Source organism: Zootoca vivipara, chromosome 7 (genome assembly GCF_965207765.1).
Source record: "Zootoca vivipara chromosome 7, rZooViv2.hap1.1, whole genome shotgun sequence".
Classification (NCBI taxonomy): Eukaryota; Metazoa; Chordata; class Lepidosauria; order Squamata; family Lacertidae; genus Zootoca; species Zootoca vivipara.
Window position 1 is genome coordinate 59,267,150 of NC_142590.1, and position 27,671 is coordinate 59,294,820.

The window sequence follows — 27,671 nt, forward strand, 5'->3', positions numbered from 1 at the left end:
TCCCCCCCCCCCAACCAACTAAGAGGCACTCAGAATTCAAGGAAACACTTCAGAGAGGCAAGAACACTCAAAGAGGGGGGTATGAAGAAAGGGTAGGGGAGTGTGGCTGAGGAGGTACAGTCTGGGGAGAGGAGCACATGCCAGACAAAGAGGCCTGGAGGACCCTGGGCCTAAGGCTCCTTACCCCTGCTTTGCATGGTCGTACCTCCATTACTAATTTTTAACATAATAAACTAAACTATTAAACTTTAAAGCTCTGCTTTCAGTTTTATTATTCCACACTGAATATCACCAAGTGTCATCCACAGAGATAAAGCTCCCCACTTTATTGTAACTAGGCTATCTGGCTTTTTAGACCAAACACCACAAAGTTAATCTCTTATATGAAATACAGTATTATTAAACCCTGTCCTTTGATGAGGCACAAGAAAAGTGGTCATTCTAGAAATGCACGTGATGAGGTAACACAAGTGTTTACAACTCCTCTCTGGTGCAGCTGCACAAGGCCTGCTATAAATGAAGAATTTAATCTCAGGTCTGAAACTTGAGGACAATTTGCTTAACAATGCCCAACTAAGTTAATCAACCTGCATCAAACACTTACCATGACAAAAGGTCTGCTTTAACTCAAATAACCCACAAGAAAATGGACTGAGGATAGCCTATTATCCTCAGACTTAGTTGTAAGCATTGTACGGTAGATCCTTCCTGGATCCATTTAACTAGACCCAGTTACTTTGTTCTCAGGAGTAGGCAGGAAGTTCAGTTCCCAGCCAACTCTGCTCCAGTTGTGTGTCCTTCCCCATACAGGTGATCTACAAGGACAGTAGCTCCATAGCAAAGCCCATGCTTTGCATACAGAGATTCCCATTCAAAGCCCTGGCAGCTCCAGGTAGGGCTGGGAAAGTCTGTCTGAAATCCAGGCCAGAGAGAGGAGGGGGGCTCTGTAGACAATATTGAGCTGACAAAAATTTGGGCACAAGGCAACTTCCAATGTTCCCCAAATCACCTGGAAATTTTAGGCTCAGCCGCATTCCATCAGCAGGAGCACTAAAGACCAGCTCCTACAAAGTTCAATATTATCTAGTGCAGCGCCCTGTCCTTCCCCATCTACTTCACAGTAAACACGCCAGAGTCGTGTAGCACAACAGTCCTGTAGATCGTCCACTGATTTAAATCCCAAGAGGTTTATTTACTTGCCCCAAGTAAAGCAACTCCTGCTTGTGTGGACGGCCCCAGAGCAGGAACTTTTCTTCCAACCCAAGGCTATAGTCAAAGGAGCCCTTCTTTCCCTCAGGCTTTCGCAGTGTCTTCTACTACCAAGCCTTTATTTGCAAGGAAACCTCCATTCGATTCGAGCCCAGAGCAACGAGGGCGAAGTTTGGAGGGAAAGGAGAACTCTGGGAAACAGAAACTGTGAACAAAACAAACACCAGCCTTTAAAAAATGCTTTGGAAGAGTGAAGGGGGGGGGGGAGGGCAAGAGGTAATAATACTCCACAGAGGGCCAGGCAAGGAGGGAGCACATGGGCGAGAAGGGAGCGCGGAGAGAGGGGGATAAGCAAAGCGCACGAGGGAGGGAAGCCGGAGCCGCCAAAGGCCCGGACAGGTTTCTGGAGCGGGAATGACCATCGACGGTCGCCCAGGAGCGGACGGAGCCTACCTGCAAGAGACGGGTCGGGAGGGGGGAGCGTCCTTCTCGGCGTTTTCGCCCCCCTCCCGCGACACTCACCGCTCGGGCGCTCCTCACCTGGGCTGCGGCTCTGCTCCGCGGCGCGCTCACCTGAGCCAGGTGCTGCGGGGCGCAGGCGCTGCCGGCTCCGCCCCTGCAGGAAGGAGGAGGAGGGCGCGAAAGGGGCGCGGGCGAGGAGCAAGGGAGTAGGAGGCGAAAGGGGCGAGGAGAGGCGGGACAAAGGAACGGACCGCTTTGCTGGGAGGCTCGTCGTGGTTGAGCTAGCCTAGGACTGTAAAAACAAGTGGTCCTTGCGCATGGACAGAATGCTCTTCTCTGTGGCCGCGGCATAAGCACAAGCTGACCATCTTCATTCTCTCTCCCCTCTCCCACAACAGAGGTAAAAGGATGTAGTGTATTTGAAGTTTTTCTTTTTTAAAAAATCCTCTCGTTTTCATGGGAAAGTGTTGGTGTCGGTGCAACTGGTTTAACCAGTACGCCCCCACTCCCCTTCTCCAATATCAGGTGTCTCAGTCTTTTGCTTCTCTGCCTTGCGGGTTTAAAACTTGATTTGAGTTGCAGAACTCTGGCTGCCGCTGCTACTCGTACTTAAATTACTCAAAACTTCTCAGTTTCCTTGAAAGTTAAGCGCGGCGTTACCAACGCATCGTAAGAGCGGTTCCTATAAAATTGCTGGTGAGCAATTCTCCGATGGGTATTCCAATGAAATACACCCATCAGCCACGCTGGAGGGGAATTCTACTGCTGAATAGATGTCATCCGGTAGATATGTGTAACTGTCTCCCAATGCTGTTGGGTTTTGTCCTGTTCTTGAATGGAAAACAACTGTGAGAAGCACCAAGCTTGGAGAGAGGAGCTGCTGAATAATAATAATAATAATTTATTATTTATACCCTAACAATCTAGCTGGGTTTCCCCAGCCACTCTGGGTGGCTCACAACAGAATATTAAAAATGCGATAAAACATCAAACATTAGAAACTTCCCTAAACAGGGCTGCCTTCAGGTGTCTTCTAAATGTCAGATAGTTATGTATCTCTTTGACATCTGATGGGAGAGCGTTCCACAGGGCGGGCGCCACTACCAAGAAGGCCCTCTGCCTGGTTCCCTGTAACCTCACTTCTCACAGTGAGGGAACCGCCAGAAGGCCCTCGGAGCTGGACCACAGCTGAACCCTTCCCCTCCCTTTAGCCATTTCCCCACACAAAACTGCCACTCTCTCCTAGTTCCCTTTCACACCCCACTGTTTGGGGTGCTGATGTGAAGTAGGTGCTGATGTGAAGTAGGGCCTCCTTTGTGGAGTTCCGTTTCCGGACTGGTATGTCAGGTGCTGATCCTGTTATCATTTCAATAACAAGTGATGATGTACCTGGGGAGGGTGTGTGTGTGTGTGTGTTGTGTCATTAGTTTTATGTTGTACTCCACCCTGGTATCAGTATGCGATGAACGGCAGGCTATAATTTTTTAAAAAATAAATAGCTCCACACACACACACACATATACAAGGAGGATAATAAGAATACTGTACAACGGTACCTCAGGTTAAGTACTTAATTGGTTCCGGAAGTCCGTACTTAAACTGAAGCGTACTTAAACTGAAGTGAACTTTCCCATTGAAAGTAATGGAATGTGGATTAATCCGTTCCAGACGATGAAAAACACCCCCTTGAAACAGCAATTTAATTCGAATTTTACTGTCTAATGAGACCATTGATCCATAAAATGAAGGCAATAATCAATGTACTGTACTACAAAATAAATAAGACAGTATTGTAGATGAAGAAAATTACATTTACAGTGGTACCTCAGGTCAAGTACTTAATTAGTTCCGGGGTGCCATTCGCACCTTGAAAAGTACTTAATCCGAGTGGCGATAGCGCGCGTGCGCGAAGCGCCGATAGAGCACTTCTGCGCATGTGCAAAGCACACAGATCGCTTCTGCGCATGCGCACCTCCAGGTCCGCGTAGTACTTAAAGTACTCAAACCGAAGTGTACTTAAACTGAGGTATGACTGTATATTAGGTTTTCCCTGCACAAGACTTGGGTGCATACATATATGTGCACACACATTTTCTCTCTGCTCCATACATCTGATGAAGCAGTCCCTTGCCTGCAATAGCTCACACAACAATGTGATTGCAATGCTATGCATGCTTGCCTGAACATAAGTCCCCGGGAAAATAGTGAGACTTCGTTTTGGGGGTCATGCATAAGAATAGGTTAATGTTTGTGGTGCTCCAAAAGCCTTTGTTGTTTGTGACTATGAAGTCAACTGAATACGAAAAGAATACCAAAGTTGCTTTGGGTTTCCTTGGGCAAGATAAAGAGACAAACAAATTTTAAAAAACAAATAAAATTCTCTCTGAGGATACATTGCTGTATACACATTACCAGCTTCAATGTCATTCTTTTTCTCAATTTGGGTTGAAGCTGCTTTGGAGGGAAATACATCAAAATGCAGTATTTCACAAGAAATGACAGGATAGATAATAGGTTCAAAGGGGATTCTGGGTAAACTTGCTTCCCAAACCAGCAGTGAGGACATACCATACTGGAGGCAGTGTCTGTTTACACAGCCTATAAGTGTCAGTGGCAGGCAATATGAAAAAAGAGAGGGAGGAAGTGTTCACACTCACAGTTGTGATAAGTTAGCAGCTAACTCTTAGCCTCCTTTAAATACCATCCGTTTTAGTTGAACGAATGCCAGATAGCCTTGATCCACAAAGCAGTAAACTAAATTATTTCTTTTGGTTTCAGCAGCATCAGTAGATCAGAGAGCCACATGATACGCTACATGGTTTATTGTTACTGCATGATACCTAATGTTAGTCATTCGCAGAGCAGACTCATTGTAATCAGTGGATTTGCGTAACTTGAGTCAATTGATTTCAGTGGGTGGGCTATGACCATGGCTTAATTGGCTATCTCTCACTGTTTTAAATTGATGCAAGCCATTCTGAAGGTGTTCAGACTGAATAATATGGTAAGAAGAGATTGTAATAAATTAAATACTTGTTTTATATTTTTACTATACACCCTCTCACATTACTTTTTCAAGCAGCCACCTTTTCGTTTCTGCCAATTTTTATGGTCACCTTTTTGGAGAAACGTTTTGTTCATTTTTTCCTCTTTGCATGCAGCATGCAGCATACTGTAATCTTACAGATGTCTTTACAGATGTCTTTAAATGCAAGGTTCTGGGCTTAATGGCTATGCTCTGCCTCCACGGTTGGAGGCAGTATGCTTCTGAATGCCAATTGCTGGAAATCACAGGAGGGGAGAGTGCTCTTACACTTGGGTCCTGTTTGAGTGTTTCGCACAGGCCTATGGTTGGTCACTGTGAGAACAGGATGCTGGACTAGATGAGCCATTGGCAAGCTCCAGCAGGCTCTTCTTGTGTTCTTATTTATTCTTATTTAATTTATATCCCGCCTTTCTCCCAGGAGAGGACCCAAGGGGGCTCAAAACTTGAACTGAAACAGATACAACTGGAAACATATCAATCCATATAAATATTTTTTTAAAAAAAAAAACAAATAAGTTGCCATATTAAAACACCACTGAATTTGAACACTTAAAACCATTAAAAAGCACGGCAATGAAGAAATAAATAAAAAGTACAACACCCACCCTCAGAAGACCCCGCCACAACAGCCACTTAGTGGCCTCCACAGAAGATCACAAAGTCTAGGCAGGCACACATACGACTGAACAATATGTTTGGGTCTCCTCTTGTCCTTTAATTCTCTTCCTAATTTGGCCCTGCGTTTTATTTTTATCTTCCCTACCCACAAAATGCTTTGGAAGCACCTTACAGTGAAATATTCCAGTTCAAATATACTTAATGAACAGTATTATCTTTTGTTGTAGTTCTTTACAAAAACAAAACAAAACTTGGACATTGCAGGCCTACAATACTTAAATTCAGAATGAAACAGTATGCCAATAGTTCTTAGTGCCATCCTCTGGAACCTTTATAGAGAACAATTGAAAGATTAAGAGCATCAAAATGCTCCATCTACTCTCACTTCCCCTCGTACGAAGAAGTTTACCTTTGCTTGTAATTTCTGGACAGCTTATTCTTCTCTCCAACAAAGTCTTCTCCAGTATGTTCTTGATACGATCCTTCACTCACATTACCTTAAACTAAGGTGGGGATCTATGACTCAACAAATCTTGGTTTCGAGAGAGACCGGTAACACACTGTAATTCTATGGAAATGAATCAGGAAAAAGGAAAGCATTTTCCTTTTTTGTTTCTACCCACACAGACAGTAGTCTGCTTCCAAGGTGTTGCTAATTTTGGAAAGACGGACTTGTGCAAGGTTCAAAACCACAAACTCAAAATTAGTTATGAGGCATTTCTGGAAGATTTTAAAGCCTGGATGTCGTGTGCCCCCCCCCCCCCAGTATTGCTATTTCTTGCTAGCCTTCAATCAATTAATATCATTAGGCTGTGTGTGTGTTTGTGTGTATGTACCGGTATGTGTGTGTATAATATACTAGCCTTCATCAAAAGATCTCAGGGCAGTTCACAATATAGCCCATCACCATAACATTATTGTGTATGTAGCTTCTGCAGGAAGCTACATGTTATAGTTTGTAGCCATACAATGTTATGCAGTAGATGTAGCCATACTTTCACGCTTGTTTGTTTTTAAAGTAGAATTGTATTCTGACGTTAGAGAAACACACACGTGGTATACTTGATTTCACTGGGATTAAGCCTCCCTAACTCTGTTTTGGATAGCAGCCACTGGCTTCAAAGAACTCCTTTTCGGATTAAAATTTGGAAAAAAAAAAGGTATACAAAATGGGTGGGTATTGATCAAAGCACACTTGAGAAAGGAACATGCCCTTCTTTTCCTGTTACAGTCATACCTCGGTTTAGGTACGCCTTGGTTTGAGTATTTTCAGTTTAAGTACTCTGTGGACCTGTCTGGAACGGATTAATCCACTTTCCATTACTTTCAATGAGAAAGTTCGCTTCAGGTTAAGTACGGACTTCCGGAACCAATTAAACTCATACCTCGGTTTAAGTACACTTCAGGTTGAGTACTCTGTGGACCCGTTTGGAACAGATTAATCCACTTTCAATTACTTTCAATGGGAAAGTTCGCTTCAGGTTAAGTACACTTCAGGTTAAGTACAGACTTCCGGAAGCAATTGTGTTTGTAAACTGAGATACCACTGTACAATAATGTGCAGGGGAGAAAAGAGAGGGAAGGCACTGTGTATGAAAGGAAGGCAAAGGAGAAACAGCTTTTCAAAGAGCCAATATTTATTGAATTCTAATGCAACTCGGAAATACAATTTTCTTCTTCAGGGGCAGCCTGGGTAAGGATGCTTCTCAGCTGTAGGACATTCCTAAATAAAACAGCTACGGTGGTTTAAGTAGCATATGTGGCACATGAAAATTTTTGACACTGTTAAACTTTTCATCCTTAACCTTTGCTAGATGCTGTCAGGCCACAGACATGGAATCCGGAGTGGAATCCTCTTCATTTGCCTGTTTTTATGGCCAACAAAGGCAAACCTACCAGTTAATGCAGATCCCAAGCAGATTATTCTATCCTTGCTGCAGCTACCAGTATTTTCTGAATTTCCTTCAGGCTTCAATATAGCCGGCATGTAGGAACATGCTCCATAAGCAGTCTGAAGGAAAATGAGTAATCTGTATTGCTGAATCCTCCCAGGCTGTCAGCTTGGAAATATCTTTGCTCTCATCACTGTTAATAATATGACTCACCTAGCAGAGCACATTATTGAATGTAATCTGTTCCTTTGTACCTTGGTTACCCAAGTAGTTCTCCCTGTGGCATCTGTCTAACATGCTTCCTTACTTGATTGACTAACATCAGGCTCTCACACAGTTTAATTAATATACCCGGCTTCATAAAACAGTGTTATATCGGGAAAATGCAGCATTATTTCAAAGAAACTAAAAGAAGCACATATGGCATTAGGTGACAAATGAAGTCTGGTGTACAGAAGAAAGTGAATCCAAGGCTGTAACTCTTTCCACAGCGACTCTGGATGCAATCCTTATATAGGAGTAAGGGTACTTCCAGACCATTGCTATTTTGGGTTGAGTTTCAGTTGCACACTGGCAAATACAGATTGAGCAGCTAAACCTCTTGCACAGCAACCCCCCCCCAAAGTAATAATAACTGGGCTTTTTGCAATAAGAAAAGTGATTGAGAAATGTGCTTGAAAGTGTGGAATAACACTTACTTGACATGATGTCATCTAATCTCCCTGCAAACAAATCAGAATGATTGCTTAATAAACAGGTCATCCGGAAGCAACCTAAGCCCCACTGAACTCAATGAAGCTTGCTTTTCATTAAACATGTTGGATTGCCCTGTAGGTTGCAATCTTAAGAACACCTTCAGGAAGGGTCAGGTTATCAATAGCTACTGGCCATGATGGCTATCTGCTACCTCCAGTTTTGGAGGCAGTGCCTCTGAATAGAAGTTGCCTGGAAACCACCAATGGGGGGGAGTGTTGTTGCCCTCTGGTCCAGCTTGCAGGTTTTCCCTGGGCATCTGGTTGGCTGCTGTAAGAGCAGACGGCTGGGCTAGATGGGCCTCTGGTCTGATCCAGTGGTGCTTGGCATATGTTCTTTTGGGAATAACGGCAAATAATATGACTGCACTGTATATCGCCTTACATGGTGCATGGTTTCATAGACCACTTTCTTTCTGCACAGTGTGCCATATGCATCTCCTGATGTTCTCGCTGCTTTCCACATGGTTCCTCAGATATCTGAAATAGTTATGACTTGAGTGGGGTGTCCTCAGCTTCTAAGCTTCTCAAAAGAACCTGCTAGCAGCAACCATTGAACAAAAGTCCAGTGAAGCAGGGCTGTTGGAGTCAGGTCAGGGACAGACCTCTCGGTAGGAGCTTTCTGAGCAAAAACGTCTTCTGTAGGGCTGCTACAAACAGGTAAGCAAGCTAAAGAACAAGGCTCACTACTCACTGTAGCTAATCTTCCTTTTACTACAGTTTCTCCTTCTGCAGCTCCTATTACTCCTGCTACTTGAATCACGGGATTGGAGAATCTCCTCTACAAGGAAATGATAAATATTTTACATTCCAGCCCCCCATTTTTGTTTTGTTATATGTGCATCTGTCCTGATCTTGACTTCTTTTTACATCTAGTTCTTGCACTGAAATGACAGTGGAACAAATTCAGTGGATTATCATAATCCAAAACTGTTCTACAAAGCTGTAGGGAGGAAAAAACATCCACAGGGTAAAGGATCCCGACTAGTAACTGCAAGAATGTTCAATATAATGCGTACACAAGTATTTGAAAGGACCAGCCACCCGATACAGGAAACCCAATTCATTCCTTCTGATATATTTTTGAAGGTGAATGCAGCAGTGTCCTTCTGCCTACCTGGGAAGAAATAACTAGAATCCGAAAGGTGCAAAACAAAGTAATGCGATAAGTATCTGGGCATGTGGAATCTTGTTGCACATTCTTAGCTAAATTTCAAAACACAGCAGCTTCACAGACGACAGAACATCAGAAAGTAACAGATCTCAATATGCTCTCTCCCCATTTTTGATCCCATCCACTTTCAAAGAAGTCTCAATGTAATTACACTGCACTGTTTTGTAAAGATAATAAAAATACTAAACAAATGCTATACTACTAGTAAAACAGTGGAGAGGCTTCAAATAATACTACATTAGTGTATTAATGCTGTGGTCATATCTGCATGAGAGAGGGTCATGAAGGCATGAGTGTGACCCATCTCAGTTGGATCATTTGCACGGACACAGATCTTTATAAGGCAGAGTTGGCTCTATGAAGTGAATCAGAACGGGTAGCTTAAAAAGGGAGAAGGAAGCACAGCACTGGGGAACAGCAAGGCTCTCCACTGATAGCACCAGGGACATTCTCGAGCAAGCAAGCTTTATATGCTGGGTTTTCATTTCTTTATTATTACGATATCCATCCCGCTTTTCCTCCCAAAGGAGGAAGGAGTAGAGAAGGGAGAAAGAGTTGAACAAAACAGGAGGAGCAGAATTGGTTTAAGCATTTATTTATTTTAAAGTATCTGTACCACCCACCTTTCCAGTTTGTGTTTAACATGATTTATAAAGGCAAATGCTTGATACTGATGAAATATATTTTGAAAAATAAAAATAAATTGTCCAGTAGCACCTTAGAGACCAACTAAGTTTGTTCTTTGTATAAGCTTTTGTGTGCATGCACACTTCTTCAGATACCCACTTACAAAGATACCCACTTACATGCACACAAAAGCTTATACAGTGGTACCTCACGTTACAGACGCTTCAGGTTACAGACACTTCAGGTTACAGACTCCGCCAACTCAGAAATAGTACCTCGGGTTAAGAACTTTGCTTCAGGATGAGAACAGAACTCTTGCTCTGGTGGTGCGGCGGCAGCAGGAAGCCCTATTAGCTAAAGTGGTACCTCAGGTTAAGAATAGTTTCAGGTTAAGAACGGACTTCCAGAACGAATTAAGTTCTTAACCCGAAGTACCACTGTACCAAAAACAAACTTAGTTGGTCTCTAAGGTGCTACTGGACATTTTTTTATATTTTTTATATATATTTCGACTGTGTCAGACCAACACGGCCTCCTACCTGAGCCTGATACTTAGATCTGTAGATGACCCCTTTTAATCATCAGTGCCTTACTATTATTACAGCAGAGACTATTGTTTCCTATTAACACTGTACCAATCCTCTTAGAATGGAATCCTGTCTGCTTATCAGGAGAGATCAAGCACATTTATAGCCACAGGTCATTTGTTTCCAGATAACATGACAACATAGATTTGGTCTTGGATAACCCAGAGTAACAATGGCTTTTTTAAAAGGGTCAATTATAGAAAGAGGGGTCCTTTCCTTTGAACTAATACTGTACTGCACATTTTTGTTTTCATTTCTGAAATTTCTCTGTATTAAAGTTCATATTATTAAGATTCTTTTAATATCTGTACAGCACTTAGACCAGGGGTCAGCAAACTTTTTCAGCAGGGGACCAGTCTGCTGTCCCTCAGACCTTGTGGGGGGACGGACTATATTTTTTTGGGGGGGGAATGAATGAATTCCTATGCCCCACAAATAACCCAGAGACAGTAGGATATACACTATAAATTTGCATCCACAGAAATGTTGGGTCCACGTATAGATAATGGTGATTTACCTTATTTTTCGCTCCAAACGCACACTTTTTTCTTCCTAAAAAGTAAGAGGAAATGTCTGTGCGTGTTATGGAGCGAATGCGTGGTCCCTGGAGCCGAATTGCCCGTGAGCGAAAAGTAGATCATGCTTTTTTAAAAAAAGAAAAAGAAGAAAGAGCTAAAGGCTAACAAAAGGGAAATAGGGTGTTTAAAGGAAGCCCCTCAACAGCCGACTGGAAGAGATTGGGAGGGAGATAAGGGACTCTAGCTCCCTTCCTGGCCTGCCCCTTTGCCCCGCCCTTCATTGTTGAATGTTCTGCAAAGGGAGGCTGTTTGTTTCCCCAGCACATGTGACTGGCTGATTAGATTATCTGTCTGGAAACTGTAAAATGGCTCCCTTTCCTTTCCTAAAGGAGCTGCAGAACTGTGAGTCGAGCCCCATAAAAACAGGATTTTTCCCCTTTGCAAAGTAAGCTCAACAACTTTGAGCTGATCCTCAAAAAGTGGAGCTTTCCCTCTTTGCAAAAGAAGCTGCACAACTGTGAGTTGATCCCCCCCAAAACGGGGCTTTTTTAAAGTTTTTTTTAAAAAAATCTTTATTTGATTTATTAAAATTCAATACAGAAAAAATAAATCATAAATTATATACAACCAAATCTTATGTTATTAAAAAGATCTTGACTTCCAAATCACAACACATCACTTATCTTTCCAATTCTCTTTAACTTGCATCACTTTTTCCCCAATTATAATACAACTCTAATACATTTTATATTTTATTTTCCCCTCCTCCTTCTATTTCCCCCCCATGACTACCTAATTTAAACAGACCATCAATTTAGTTCTGATATCCTTTTTCTTAAAATACTCTTCCACCAACCCCCATTTTGGATTTTTGGATTGAAATGGCTTTTCCCATTTGCAAAAAAAGCTGCACAACTTTGAGCTGATCCTCAAAAAATGGAGCTTTCCCTCTTTACAAAAGAAGCTGCACAACTGTGAGCTGATCCCCCCCCCCAAAAAAATGGGGCTTTCCCCCTTCCCCCCTCTAAAAAATTAGCTGCGTGTTATGGTCCGAAAAATATGGCACATTTAATCTTTCTTTGATGTTGTTTCATATGATTTGAGAGAAGCAACCCCATTCGCCTGTATTTGTGCCGACAACTGAGAACAGCTGCAATAGGTTCAATATGTTCCAAATGCAGAATCATTCAGAAAGGTGTTATAAATAGCTCTTGACAGGGGAGCCTTCAGGTCTTTAGACTGGCACCAGAGACCCCAGTGACCTTACTTGGGAAGCACTTCTAAATGAGACATTGCCCTGAGACCTCTGAAAGTCCATGTGACGTGTAAGGGGGAATCTCCTAATGTTCTTATACGTTCTTATCTTGTGCTGGATTAACTCAGGGGATCCACTCCCAGTTGCGCTTGTATGAGAATGACACTGGGAGTCTGAGTAGCGGCTGCACGGCAGACAGGTAAAAAGAAGAGGAAAGATGATAAGGAGAAGCAGCCCAGCATAATTGCACAAAATTCACCAAAGCAAGAAAAGAAAACTCACATCGTAAGTTTTTTTTTATTTTTTTTATAAAAGTTATTCAAGAAAGAAAACACCAAGCTGAAAGAGGAAGAAGAAGAAAAATCCCACCTCTTCCATTTCGTGAAACAACATGGGACAACGCTTCACAAATGAGGAAGGGGGACAAGTTGAGGTCGATGTGGCTGAACTGCAGGAATGGTATAAGAAGTTTGTGGTGGAATGTCCAAGTGGGACTCTTTTCATGCATGAATTCAAGCGGTTCTTCGGAGTACAGGATAATCGGGAGGCAGCGGAATACGTGGAGAACATGTTCAGAGCTTTTGATAAGAATGGGGTAAGCATTACTCGGGCATTTGCTGTTTTAAAAAGCTTTTGATTTAATTTAATTTAGATTTACATTGAAAGAAGAAAAGTCACTTTCCATTCTTTTCTGAGGCAGCTTCCAAACAACCAGCTTATTGAACCATCTGGATTTGTTTTCAGGGAGGTTAAACAATGTTAGATATTTACTGGGCATTCATTGCACCACACATGGGTTATTCCATGTGTGTTATTTGCCTGTCACTTTCCGGATCTTTTTAGGAAGTGAATATGTTGCGCAAGACCTCCAAATCAACTTTAATTGCACAACCTGAATTTTCTGGCATGTGATTGCATCCCACCCCAAAATTGCAACACTCTGGAAGCACCTTAAATGTGGATTTTTCCTTTGGACTAGACCTTATTTGTTAAGTGTTATTTGCTCAGAGGAGTAACTGATGTGCCAAACTTGCAGGAGGTGGGTAATAATTTCCAGAACTTCACAGAGAGTTAACTAATAAAATCTAATTTTGTTCAATTTTCCCTCCAGCCTAACCCCACCCCAAAATTGGGTTCTTTGAACCTTAAATTTATCTGTCAAATTCTAGGAACTTACATTTTACACTCTTGTCTAAAGACATGTGAAATGTACATCAGATTCAAGACAATACACAGTGAACAGCATTCAGAAAAACAAAGCTGGACACATCTAAAGGGGTTCTCTCAATTGTAGCCATTAATATAACTTAAATATTTTTATTATAATCATTTATATGGGTAGCAAAATGATCTTCCGATGAAACAGCCTGTTGTTATTGCACAGTGGAAGGAGAGTGGTTTTGGTGCACTGATTTATAGCAGTCACTGCATGGTCACAGTGACTATTGTTACATAAGATGTCACTTGACTATGTTCTAAACATCAGTGAGAGGAAGGAATTCTGCTGACGTAGTGGCCTTAGATCATAAAATCATAGAATTGTAGAGTTGGAAGGGATCCCATGGGTCATCTAGTCCAACCCCCTGCAATGCAGGAATATCAACACGCAGCTCCCCGCCCCAATCCAATTTGAAATCATACTGGACCCTGCTTAGCTTTGCAGATCTGCTAATGGTTTTATTGCTGAACCACTAGGACAAGTCGTTTTGTAACTAACAAAGAATCGGTAGGCAGAACATCATGTTGTTGTTGAAATTTCTGTAAATAACATTGGAATGCCACATATATATTATTGTTCAAGTACAGATCAAATATCGAAGATATTTTTTAGCCAACCTCCATACCGGTACCTATCTTACACACTTCTTGTAAATGTCATGGTAATTCATATCAGTTTAACTTCATGTTCCCTGTTCCAGGAAGAGAAGCACTATACAGTGGTACCTTGGTTTACAAACTTAATCTGTTCTGGAAGTCCGTTCTTAAACCAAAGCGTTCTTAAACCAATGCGTGCTTTCCCATAGCAGCAGAGGACTCAATTTACAAATGGAACACATTCAACAGGAAGCGGAACATGTTCTGCTTCCAAGGTAAAGTTCACAAACCAAAACATCTACTTCCGGGTTTGCAGCGTTCTTAATCCAAGTTGTTCATAAACTAAGCTGTTCTTAAACCAAAGTACCACTATATAGACATAGAAGGAGTGCATTGTGTTGAACTGGACATATGAAAGATTCAGCTTGTATCCAAGTTGTGACTCAACACGTTCTGAGAAGTTTCAACTTAGATGGGCTGAGTTGCAGTGTGGGAGTGAATTAAACTAATCACAAAACCAGCTCAATTACTTAAAAATGAGGTGTAGTCATCAACTAAGTTCTACTCAGGGTAGACTTGCTGGAATTAATAGGTCTAACTTAGTCATGTTCATTAATTTAAATGGGTCTACTTGCTGAGTAAAGCTTAGTGGGAGTCCACACCCAACTCCTGTTAGTTCCAACACATAATTATCACGTGTTTTGGTGGCAAGGGAAATTTCCAGCAGGAAAGCACCAATTCAGGGCAACAGGCTACAAACGGATAACACAGTTGAGAGGTAAATGTCCTTAGGAAGAATATTCTAGGATTTGCATCTTGCATGTTGGGTGATTTTTAGTTTGACATTGTACAACTGCATATATTTAATGCAAGCTTTAACTAATTCACTACAAGGGTAAGAGCAGAGGGAAAAGTAAGATCCATATGCTGTTGGATAGCATTGATTGTTCTTATTGGCATCCGTCCATCTCGGGAAACAATGGAGTGTGAAGTCAAACCACTGGAGAATCACAGCACCTGCTGTGGCTGCAGAGACTAGTAACTAATAACTGCTGCCTCCTGCATTGTTTTTGCTATATTAGCAGCACCAAAGTGACCTCCCTGCGGCGCAAGCCTGGGCAGTGTGTGTAGAGGTCCTGGGCTGTCCAGACAACAAGACTCCCACCTCTTGGCCTTGCTGATGTGCTCCAAAGGAAAGCAGAGCAATACGTTTGGCACCAGCTTGGCTGCAGGAGCTGCTCCTCAGTTGCCTCCAGTTCTCTAGAGCTGATTTTGAGGGTGCACAAGGGCTGGAGGAGAGGAAGAAGAAGTTAAGAGAATAAGAAAAGTCTGCTGGATCAGGCCAATGGACCATCTAGTCTAGAATCCTGTGAAAAAGTGCTCTACTCTTAAGAGTAGTAGAATTCGATTCTGATTGTTTCAGTGTTACTATCAGGCTTGCCATGCAAGAGTTTCCATACAGTCTTCTGTATTAAGTGCTTCTGGGCCAGACATGAGCCATTGCCTTGGGGAATAGAGGCAGAAAAATTCCCATAGGAATCAAAAAGAGCACAGAGCTGCACTTCCCAAAGCTGACGGCAATGAGAGCAGTGCATTCTATGTGAAGAAATATGATGGAATGCACTTAGGGACTGCAGAGGAATTTATTGCTTGCACCCCTCTGGCTTAAGCCTTACCCATTAGACTGGGCTGGCAATCACTTTAAGCTTTCTAAGTGAGTGTTAGTGGCCGATTTCTGCTATTTCTCATAGTAAATAGAAGCTCTGGGGGTTTGGCAAAATCCCAACTGTCTTAGGTGTATGCCAATTTTGAGAACATTGTATGATTGACAGGACATCATGGTCTACCTACATATATGTTCAGCCCTGAGGTCAGTTTACATATATCTTAATGGCAGGAAGATCAAGCCCAGCTAATTGAAGCTATGGTAGACCTATCACTGCATGGCTCACAATTAAGAAACTGGAAGAGCAAGCTCCTACAACACTTAAGAACTGGAAAAGCAAGCTTCTGTAACTTTTCTTCTTGAGGGAAGTTGGCTTCAATCAGGTTTGACCATATACAAATTTAAATAAAGATTGTGCTATATAGAGAGCTGAGCGGATGTAATGAAAAACTAAAACCAAAAACAGTCTGAAGAGTTGTTATGGAAGGTGCTACACTGCCTGCCCTACTTATTCTTATCCTTATCTCACAAAGCCTGATTCTGTCAATAATGAATCCTGCTCTCCTTTTCCCTTCAGCCAGGATGCCAAAGACTAGCTTTGAGAAGGAGGATACTATCCATTGTTCCTGTTCAGTATGGTTAAATGGTATGCAGGAAAAGGACAGGAAAGCCAGACAGAGATTGTAGGCACCTCCTATCTTTAGGAGTTTTATTACAGGTGTATTCTGCAACATAATCTTGACAAAATAATAGTCCATTTGTAGTGGATTCATTTTGATTTATCATTAGTTCTACAATATTTCCCCAATGTTTGGGGCTAGATTAAGACAAACAAAAATGGAGGCTACATTTGAAGCTGACAAGCAGAGGGCCAATTAAGATTTAGAATAAGCAAACTTCAAACTTCCAGTGCTCCTTTAAAACCAAAGAAAAGGGCACTATAGTCTGTACAGTGATACCTCTGGTTACGAACGCTGCTGGTTACGAACGCTTCAGGTTACGAGCTCCACTTACCTGGAAGTAGCTGCTCCTGGCTGCGAACTTTGCCCCAGGATGTGAACGGAATTTGCGCGGTGGAGGCGCACATGCAGTGGGAGTCCCCATTAGCAAAAGGGGTATAGGATAAGAACGGTTTCAGCTTAAGAACAAGCCTCCGGAACAAATTAAGTTCGTAACCAGAGGTACCACTGTATTTACATAGTGTCCTCCAATAGCAGAACCTGTGGTTTTAAATATAACATATGCAATCTGTGATTTCTATCTAACATGTTAATACAAACAAATAATTGTACGAAGTGTTTCTAAAACACAGCACACTGTCCAACCTTTTCATTTCAAAAACCAGGACATGCGTCTTCTGTGACATGCTCCTGGGTGAGTCACATGACCTGCATCACAATCTTGCCCTGAAAAAAGTGCTTTTTCAGGGCAAGAGAGAGCAGCACTCAAAACGGTCACCACAGTCTTGCTTTAAAAAATGGGGTGCCCCCTTTTTCTGGGACACTCAGCATGTATGACACAGTTGCCATCTGTATTAACCGATTCAGTTTCTGTCTGAATGGAACCTTTGGTGGAGAAGATTCTTGAGAATAACTCTCCATTCATGTAGCCATTCAGGTCAACTAATCTATGCAGACAGTTCATGTATTTGTCAATATAAAATATGGTGTCAGGTTTCTGGTGCTCTGTGTAGGGAGAGGGATGTGGAAACTGACATCAAAATAGGAGCCAGAAAGTCACACATGGGAAGCAAAGTTGTGTATCAGCACCAGAAAAGGATCAAGGTAGTGAAGTCAAATCAGGAGTATATAGATCAAGGAAACTAGGTGTCAATAGTGCAGGGTCAAAAGTGAAGAAGATATGCCAAGTAAGGAAAGGAGAGTCAAAAGAGTAAGCAGGGATTATATGCTTCATATAAGATTAGATAAACAACGAAAACATGACCTCAGCACAGCCACACAGGAACAATGAGGACAGAATGCCAGTGACAATGTGGTATAGAAATGCTAAGGTTGTGTACCGCACACTAAACTTTTAAAGCACATCCCCAGCACCCTTGCATTAGATCGCCCATTGTAGGGTTACTGCCACACCCAAGGAACTCTTTAGACTAGATTATCCTGAAATAGGTTGTATCACAGGATCACTGGGAAGAGTAGAAACTACGCTTTCAACTCCAAAGGTTTTTTCCCCTTTTAAAGTAAGTTTTCAAACAATATATAGTCTTTAACAAAAAACAAAAAACCATTAGGCAAGAATGAAGCTTGTGAGAGTGAAACACAGTGTTGTTGTTGGTTAGTTGTTTAGTCGTGCCCGACGCTTCATGACCCCATGGACCAGAGCATGCCAGGCACTCCTGTCTTCCACTGCCTCCCGCAGTTTGGTCAAACTCATGTTAGTAGTTTCAAGAACACTGTCCAACCATGTCGTCCTCTGTCGTCCCCTTCTCCTTGTGCCCTCCATCCTTCCCAACATCAGGGTCTTTTCCAGGGAGTCTTCTCTTCTCAGTAGGAAACACAGTAGGAAGGCAATAAATATTGCCTTCTGTCAGCCATTAAATAGCTGACAAAGTATTTGTAGCCATGCTGATAATTTGGAATATAGCGTGTGTGTGTGTGTGTGCGCGCGCACACACACACACACACACAAAGTGAGAAGATATCCTGATTCAAATGTGAATGATCTTTTACGTTACACCAGGGGTGGTGACCACAAATGCTTCTTTATGCACATAAGCTCTCTCTCGGAGACCTTTAAAAATAACCCAAATCAAGCCTACTGCTACTGCCTGCATTTAATGTAGTGAGGGGTTCCAGCTTTCTTCCTCTATCCTAAGACTGAAAGCAAGTCAGAAGGTAACATATGCTAGACACAATCATAAGACCTGGTGTGTGGATAAACGTGTGTGCATGCAGACACATGGTACCAAGCATGCATAAGTGTACTTGATAACTTCATTTGATAACAGGAATCTGCACAAGGTAGTGTGCTTGATAGCATAAGCTGTATTTTTGCTTAATAATAATAATAATAATAATAATAATAATAATAATAATAATAATATATTATTTATACCCTGCCCATGTGGCCGGGTTCCTCCAGCCACTCTGGGCGGCTTCCAACAAAACATCAAAATACAAATACAAAATGTTGGACAGCTGCTGCCTCCAGAAATGGAGATGGGATCTGGCCTCAGGAAGGACTGTACCACAAAGACTTCTTGCGATTAGGATTCAAGGTGCACAAATGCTTCCTGGGACAAAGCACTAACTGAAGAATGGATTCCTTTTGGAAATATAGAAACCTGACATAAGGCACAACTGGTTGGTAATGATCATCTAAAAGATTTTAAGATTACATTGAGTAATTACGTCAACCAAAGGCTATAGGAGAAAACAAAAGTAGACACATGAGTAAATATCATAATCACTACGTTTAGATTTCATCAGATTTCAATTTCATTGAAATTATGGCATGCAGCCATTGTTCTAACTCCATTTCCATTAGCTTCAGATCTTTTTGACAAGTTCGCTCTACATTTTGCTTCGCTCTTTCCAAATTAACCCCCCCCCATGTTGTTGTTTTTAATCCACAGGATAACACCATTGATTTCCTAGAATATGTGGCTGCTCTGAATCTTGTTTTCCGAGGGAAGTTGGAACACAAACTGAGGTGGACGTTCAAAATATATGATAAGGATGGCAACGGCTGCATAGACAAACCTGAGCTCTTAGAAATAGTTGAGGTGAGTAGGAATTTAGTATTTGCTGCCAGTCTGATTTCATAACTCGAGTTTGGAAGCTTCTGTAAACCCAGTCCTGCTTGAAGGACTGCTGCAGGGTTTATCAAAAATGGGACATTTCAGCCACCCATAGAGATATGGGAAACCTAGTGTCCGGCAGTGTCATTACACTAGATCTGCAGCTGTGAGTGAGAGACCTATGATGTTGATTGCTCATAGAATCATAGAATCATAGAGTTGGAAGAGACCACAAGGGCCATCCAGTCCAACCCCCTGCCGAGCAGGAAACACCGTCAAATCATCTTCCCTCTTGAATTGTTTCATTTATTTGTAGCATTTGTATACCACCCCATAACATTTTTTTTACAATACATAAGACAAAGCAAAACAATTTAAATGAAACCTAAGACATGAAATCATAAAAACAAAAGGTACATATAAAGAAATACTCTCAAATTTAAAACACAGATTGAAAAATGGGCACCATAATCTAAATCCCATTTAGCTGGGAGGGGGGTTATCCCTTCACCTGATTCTGTCAGGTTTTTGCCTACAGCAGTGGTTTTCAACCAGTGTGCGGTGGCACCCTGGGGTGGCTTGAATGATGGTCAGCAGTGTCGCGGGCTTGCACAGCTGTTTGTTGCAGCAGCCCTGGCTACAAGCCCTGCAAGCGAATGGTGCCTCTGGGGCTGGCCAGGGGGTGCTGGTTACCAGAAGCTGAGGTGGCCTCGGAGTAAGCAAGCAAGCAGGCAAGGGAGCCTAGCCAGCCAGTCCACCGGCCCTTGCTGTTAGGAATGGACAGACTAGTGGGAGGCTGGGCAGATAAGTGCTGCTCTGGCCTTTCTTGTGCTTGCTGTGTGCAAGGTCTGTGCCCACTGCTGCCTCCCAAGGTGAGGTGCTGGCCTCATGCTCACTTTGGGCTATTCTCCATTGGACCACTAAGGCTGGGGGTACCCTCTTCCCAGGCCTCTCTTTGGAGCAGGGGTGGAGGGCAGTTTAGAGATCAGGGGCGGCAGAAACAGCAGCTGCCTGGAGGACTCCCCAGGAGAGCCATCATACAATCACCCAAAGCAATTTGCCTGCCTCCTCCCATCATGGGAGCATCAGGGCTGCAGGTGCCGCAATGACCCCATCACACCATTAAGCTGCAGTAGGAGCACCCAGGGTATGAATTTCAGCCTGGCCCAGGCTACATAAATTGTTTTAAATACCTGGGTGAACAGAAATATATTCCTCTTGTGCTCCAAAGGCCACAAAGATGGTGCCAGAAAGGCTCCCTGGAAAGACTATAGAGCTAGGGTGCCACAACTGAAAAGGCCCTCACTGGAGGAGCAAAGCCTCCAATGAAGATGTTAAGCTTTTGGGAAGATACACATGGGAGAATGTGGTCTTTGGGACAACCCCATTTAGGGCTTTAATGTTAAAACTGGCACTTTAACTGGACCTGGACCGACTGGGATTTTGAAACCTGATTTTTCTTCTGCTCTGTTCACTTTCACTGAGGTTTCCCAAATGATGTTGTTGACAGTAAAAGGTAAAAATCTTAACTTTTTTGCCTATCATGTTAATATGCACATATCGTGCTTTCTTAACTTTATGTGCATGGTCAGAAAGAGTAGTGACAAGGAATGGGCTTCAATATCAAGGAAAGGATCAAGCTTCTTCTAAATTATCAAAGACTGACAAGTTGGGCGTGATGCAGTGGCCTTCCTGTAATGCTTCTGATCATGATGAAAGTATTCAAACAAGGTGGCAACACAACCTTGAGGGATAGCAGTGGATTCCAGAGAGTCTGAAGGAACAGAGTGCGGGAGGTGGTACTGTAATGGGTTTCTATTCACAAGTGGGAAGAGTGCTCTTGTGCTCAGATCCTGCTTGTGGGCTTCCCATAGGCATCTGCACAGGATGCTGGACTAGATGGGCCATTGGCCTGATCCAGAACTCTCTTATGTTGACAGTAGACAAGTAAAGGTCCCTGGAGATCAGAACAGTGTCAATCCAAATGGAGGAAATGCAGCTAGGGTGTTCTTTTTCTGGTAATATATACCAGAAAAGAAAAACAATGCTATGTGATCTGAGGAGATCTTTTTACACACACGGCATACATAACAAAGAGCAAACAGTGTAAAGGAGTGATTGGAAATTTATCGGAAAGATTTCTTGCTTCACCTAGCTTTAAAAGATGTAAGAATAAGGATTATAGAGAGAGAAATCAGGACTAAGCCATTGCAATTATCACACTAGCCATTCTTTCTTTCCTGTATCCAAGTCCAACTGCATCCAGTAGTTAATTGCTTCAAGTAAAACAAAGCCATAATTCCTTTGGTGAGTCATAAGCATCAGGAAGATAAGCAGCCAATGACCTATGCCAAGAAAGAGGTTTGCTTTAGGCAGATTCACAGTCCCAGTTTTAAGGTCGGCAGAGAATTGGCCATAGCTGGGTCATGCCCTGGCTAAGCCACCGTCTGCTGAGATGCCTGGCCTTTGTTGAAAGATTTAAAGAAAACCAAGGAGGGGAGAAGAGAATTCTAATTCTTGAGCCTGAAGGGAAAAGAGAGGCCATGACTCAGAATTCCCAAAACTGGGGGGAAAACACAAACCCATCAGAATGTAGAATCATGAAGTTTGAAGGAACTTCAAATGTATTCCCAACACCTGCCAAGGCAGGAAAACCACTACTCCAGCTCCCCTGATAAGTGGCCACCCAACCTTGGCTATAAAAACCACTAACAAAGAAGAGCTCAGGAGCAGCATGGCAATGCATTTTGTTTAGATCATAGTTTGGACCAGCATGGGCCAAATGGTATACATTACACGTGATTGCATGCCATAATAGCCTAATGGTCTTTTAAAAAAAAACAAATCTGGAAAAGTTATTTTGGGAAGGGCAACTATGGACAGAGAAGGGGTAAATCCTTAACCTCTCTCCCTGCCCACTGCCTTCCTTCGACAAATAGCACCTCCCAGCTGTTTTTCTGTTCAGAGCATCCCAGGTACATGTTTCCTTGTGCAACCAACAGGAGAAAGCAAGATACACTGCGCTGAAGTTCCAGCAAAGCAGACAGGGAGACTTTACATACTAATCCTCAAGTTGGTTCTGACTCAGTGACCATGAACAAAACTTACCTAAAGGAAATTGAGGAGGTGGAGGTGTATTTCCAATCCATCTGACATGCTGTCTCTTGCTGTGTCATTTTCTGATGTCTCAGATCATGACATGCACAGATTATTTCTCCAGATTACAAATGTGAGCAAAATATTCATTAGGTTTTTCTGCATCTCTGTCTCAAAAACTTAAGTTGCTTTCTTTTCTGGTCTTCTCTTATCAGCAAGTGTTTGTTTGTTTGTTTTTAAAAACCACGGTTGTTTTTATGTCTTCCAGTCTATTTACAGGCTTAAGCAAGTATGCCAGCCTGATGAAGATCAAGGAACACCTCGTCTCACTCCAGAAGAAGTTGTGGACAGGATATTTCAGTTAGTGGATGAGAATGGAGATGGTAAGAAATTTACACCTTGGGCAACATTTTTGTCTGGATCTGTAATACTTATGCCATTCTAATGATTAATGGTTACACCAAAACTCAAGGGAAGGAGCATTGCATGCATTTTAGTACAGCCCGAGTAAACTCATTTAAAATGTAAGGGCATTGGGGAGCTCATTTGGTAGAGCATGAGGCTTTTGATATCAGGGTTGTGTGTTCAAGGCTCACGTTGGGCAAAATATTCCTACATTCCAGGGGCTGGACTAGATGACCCTCATGGTTCCTTCCAACTCTACAGTTCTATGATTTCCTAGATCAGGGCTGGGGGTCCTGTGGCCCTCCAGACATTGCTTGACTACAACTCCTATCATCTCTGCCCCTTGACCATGCTGGCTAAGACTGATCTTCTTTTGATTGTTGGAGCTGGGAGTCCAACAATATCCAAAGTGCCACAGATCCCCCCCTCCCTTGGTCTACATAAAAGCTTCTACATTTTTGAACCTTAGATTTCCTGTGGATCATCATATCCAATCATTGCTGGTGCTGAGCCAAATCTGAATGTTTGATTTGCACCTGAGCAGCTTCTCTTAGCTTTCCCTTTTCAGATTTGCTCAGGCACTTCACAACTCCCTTGAAAATGTTTGAGGAGCACACAGGGCAGGGTGGGGGAAACCCAGCAAATAATGTGTCTGAAAGTGAAAGCTCTTTTAAGGAGATTCTGGATGACTTAAGTGCTTTCAACACTCATAGTCCTGGTTGGTAAGAATCTGAAGCGACTATATTGGAACATTCTGATAACTTGTTTTCCTACAATGAATAAGTGCAGAAGCACCATTTGGGACCCACTAGCATGTGGCGCTGTGGGTTAAACCACAGAGCCTAGGGCTTACTGATCAGAAGGTCGGCGGTTCGAATCCCTGCAACGGGGTGAGCTCCCGTTGCTCAGTCCCAGCTCCTGCTAACCTAACAGTTCGAAAGCACGTCAAAGTGCAAGTAGATAAATAGGTACTGCTCTGGCGGGAAGGTAAACGGCATTTCCGTGTGCTGCTCTGGTTCGCCAGAAGCAGCTTTGTCATTCTGGCCACATGACCCGGAAGCTGTCTGCAGACAAACACCGGCTCCCTTGGCCTATAGAGCGAGATGAGCGCCACAACCCCAGAGTCGGACACGACTGGACCTGATGGTCAGGGGCCCCTTTACCTTAGCATGAGGATACCTATTTCTTTCTCTCCCCACAGCGAAAGTGGCAGGTGGTAGGTGGCAGGATACTCTCTGATAGCACATGGTGGCAAAGAGGTGCAGTGACCCAAGTGCTGCCATGCAGATGTACAGAATCGGTAGGGCTTGCTTCCTTTGTTTCCCTCCATCTTTGACACATCTCTCTCTTGCATTGATTCTTTAGGGCAGCTTTCTCTGGATGAATTCCTTGACGGGGCCCGGAAAGACAAGTGGGTGATGAAGATGCTACAAATGGATGTGAACCCAGGAGGATGGATTGCTGAGCAGAGGAGGAAATCTCTGTGACCGGAAGGATGTGATGTGGGGCAGCGGGTGGTTCAGTGTGTTGCATTTCCAGTTGTAACCAAATGGAGAGTGCTTCCTTTCATTCTAGAATCCTTTGCATAACCGAAAGCATTCTCCAGCAACTCTGTGAAGCACGTGTATTGAAAGTACCACAGGGTACTAACCTATGTGAGCCTTGGCTGGCCAGTCATGCTAGGAAATAACCACATGCATAAATATTGTCCTGTTTGCTGGTTCAGGTATCAAAAGGGACTGACTTAGAAGAGTCTCAATGTCATTTGATGCTCAGGTGCACAAAGGGACTGATTAGTGAGTCACAATGCTTTCTTTGTAGGTGTGTGTCTGCTATTTTATGTCTGAGGAGAAAGAGATGAATTTGCTGGAACAGAGGAAGTTCTTTGGTAACAGAATTTGAGAATATGGCTGGTTAGTCTGTTCTGATTCTGAGTTTGTGTGTTCCAAGGGTTTTACTTGATGTTAATATTCTGCTGCTAACCTAAACCATTTGGAGGCTGTTTCATCACAAGTTCCAACTTTTGTAACATTGCAAACGCACAGCCAAGCATATATGGAATTGGAAACAGGGAAAGAACCTATTTACTATATGCAATGAAACTGCAGGGAGAACTAGACCAAGTGCAGAATATTATGAATACTGGACTTGTAGCATCGTACACCTATTGTGTTCTGAGTCTATTTCCCTGTCAACTCACTGATTGTCTTAGGGCAGATTCCTCTACATGGTAGATCATTCTTTGGAACTCTTTTCTAGGCATTTTAGCGTCATTGAGGAAACTTTGGTCTGGTTAAGCTGGTCCTCCAGACTACGGTTTGAAAAATCAGAAACGTGACATAACATCATACACTTACAGTAGCTGTCTCTCTCTTCCATTTTCTTGTGCCAGTTCCCACTCCCTTTCCTTATTTCTTCCAACCATGGTTTGCCATAATTATTGACTTGGGCAAACTGTGATTAGCAATAACCAGGACTAACTCCAAACGATGATTTGCAAGCCTGTGGTCACAAGGCATAGTTTGCAGGGAAGGATTACCCTTAGTTTGCCTTCTTTGGACACCACGACAGACTATGGTTAGTGGAAACCTGGCAATGGAGTGGCTCAGTGTGTATCAATAGAGGTGAGAGGAGGAAGAGAAAGTGTAAGAACACTTGGTACCTTCCCAAACTTCCAAACCATGGTTTGGAGTACTGGATCATGATGTCTGCCCAAACCTGAATATGAGAATGGTGATATTTCTCTGGTGAGAAATGATGCTAGTTGTGAAATACGGTAAACAGTGCAGATTTGTCACATTTGCACTAAAAGTTTGCAGATGAATTAGTGAATGAATAAGGTGAGGCTCCATTTGCTGAGCCTTTTGCACATTGTGAATACAATACTAGGTATAAGTGCTCATTAGCAAATAGGTGACATTGTATTATATTTATTAAAACCCTCCAAATACAGGAGAACTCATTTGTTTGAGTGGCCTGCATTACACTCAAGCTTTCCAGAGGCTACAAGCCAGGATCAGTGCCAGGTTTAGTGGGGCACTTGGCACTGCACAGGTGCCCCTCTTGCCTTGATAACCTGCAGGCACAGCAACAGAAAAAGCTGGTCCAGCCAGCCAGCGATGCTATATTGGAGCCCCAGAAACACTGAGGAGGGTTAAAATGACAGGAGCTACTCACGGCCATGCGGGACCCAGTGCTGAGAGGACCACCAGGCCTGATCAGAATTTGGGGTTGCTGGCAGGGTGCGTGGTGCTTCCTCAGTGAGGGCTCAGGCCCTTAGCAATGGCCTGGTGGTGTTGACCCCAGTCACTGGAAGGTATAGCAATAGCATGGCATGGTCTGGCCCAATGCACACAACAGACCAATCATACTCGTGATCACTCAATATCTCCATTTTCACATAACTCTTTGGCTGCACATTCAGTTTGCGTGAGCAGACCCAGAGACGTCCCCCTTAAATAAAGACACATTTGACGCAAATTTTAGTTTTGGTTTTTGGCAGAATTTAGGCCACAACTTTATTGTTACAGAAAAGTGAATGGTTGCATAGGCTCTGGTTCGACTAGCTCCCTACACCCTTGCAGGTAGTGCTGACCCAGAGCTCTATCATAGGTCAGCCAAGGGTGAACACCTGAGGCAGGTGAAAAGCCTGGGAACAGACTCTGTTCACTCTCCAGATGCTCCCCTGGACTCAGGCACGGGCACAACCCCCTCTCGGGGGTTGACCAAACCAAGTTGAGTCCCTGGATTCCTTTAACGGAATACCCTTCACATAGGGATGGCGAGACCGTTCTCCCATCCCTATCACCTGAACCAGTGCCTATCCACAACCTTACAAGTTGTGACGATTTGCTACGCGGCAGGTGAAACCCAAATGGCCACAGCCAATCAGCCAAGTGGGGAAAATTCCTGCCGTGCCCCTGTCCCAACGGCAGACGACATACAATGGCATAGCAAGGTCAATCGCAAAATGCCCTAAAATTAGGGAGAGGTGGGCAGGTGTTCCGATGCACGAGCCAAAAGAGGAAGCTCTGGGACACATGCATGGGTTTATATAGGTCCCTCGATCCATTTAGACTGCAGCCCATTGACCAGATTAAACCCAGCAACGAGGGACCTATCAATCGGTTGTAGCTATCCAATAGACCCAGCCACAACCAGCAGGTCAGTCTCTAGGTCTCACCGCAACACATGCCCTCTTCTAGGGAGGACACGATTTGTAAAGCATGTGGAAACACCAGAAATAAATTCATATAGGCAATATTTTTGAATATTCATAGATATGTAATTATTGGGGGGGGGGTCTGTTACATCTATCAGAGATATCGCATTCTGATAGAATTGTGTAATACAATAAGAAGACCCAAATGCTAAACTAAACCAGCTGAATAATAATTTTCTCACCTCACCTTGAATGCATTATGTTTGCCATTTGCTTACTCATAAGACAAAATCCGCTCTGTACAAGGTTGGAATAATATGTATATATATTTCTGTGGCCTTTTGTTATAAACCCTTTGCTTCTCTTTAGTGTTTGAGTTTTACATACTTGGTTTGCTTTCTTACATTTAGGGGCATTGGGGTTGGGACATGGGTGGGTGAAATAAAATCAGTGTTTTCAGCAATCCAGTACAAGTGTGATTGACATGTCTCTACATGTCTCTACATTCTAATAAGCTTGCCTCTACTATCAAATAAAATATATCTTTTATGAAAAGTGTCACTAAAGGTGTTATACATAATAACACCTTTAGTGACACTTTTCATAAAAGATATATTTTATTTGATA

The 27,671-nt window shown here is 42.9% G+C and overlaps 2 protein-coding genes across 8 annotated transcripts in view; one reads left to right on the forward strand and one right to left on the reverse strand.

Annotated features, from left to right (window-relative positions):
- The window catches only part of IRF6 (interferon regulatory factor 6), a 21,133-nt gene extending 19,111 nt beyond the window's left edge, over nucleotides 1-2,022 (reverse strand). The window contains exon 1 of one of the 3 annotated variants that reach the window (XM_035122980.3): nucleotides 1,663-2,022. In XM_035122980.3, coding sequence (XP_034978871.3) covers nucleotides 1,663-2,022 — 360 coding nt within the window. Of the gene's footprint in view, nucleotides 1-1,200; nucleotides 1,415-1,662 lie in introns of those variants that run through there. The other 2 variants (XM_035122982.3, XM_035122981.3) reach the window with 2 other exon arrangements.
- GUCA1B (guanylate cyclase activator 1B) lies at nucleotides 1,935-27,412 on the forward strand. 5 transcript variants are annotated; one of them, XM_088674367.1, is made up of 6 exons: nucleotides 1,961-2,071; nucleotides 12,269-12,339; nucleotides 12,456-12,735; nucleotides 19,217-19,366; nucleotides 22,746-22,860; nucleotides 24,248-27,412. In XM_088674367.1, the coding sequence occupies exons 3-6, from the start codon at nucleotides 12,532-12,534 to the stop codon at nucleotides 24,367-24,369; spliced, it is 591 nt and encodes a 196-aa protein (XP_088530493.1). In that variant the 5' UTR covers nucleotides 1,961-2,071; nucleotides 12,269-12,339; nucleotides 12,456-12,531; the 3' UTR covers nucleotides 24,370-27,412. The 5 variants fall into 5 exon arrangements, with proteins under 5 accessions (XP_034979685.1, XP_088530493.1, XP_088530494.1 ...); XM_035123794.3 differs by lacking the exon at nucleotides 12,269-12,339 and having other exon boundaries at nucleotides 1,935-2,071; XM_088674368.1 differs by lacking the exons at nucleotides 1,961-2,071; nucleotides 12,269-12,339 and adding an exon at nucleotides 8,533-8,639.
- Nucleotides 27,413-27,671: the final 259 nt, after the last annotated feature.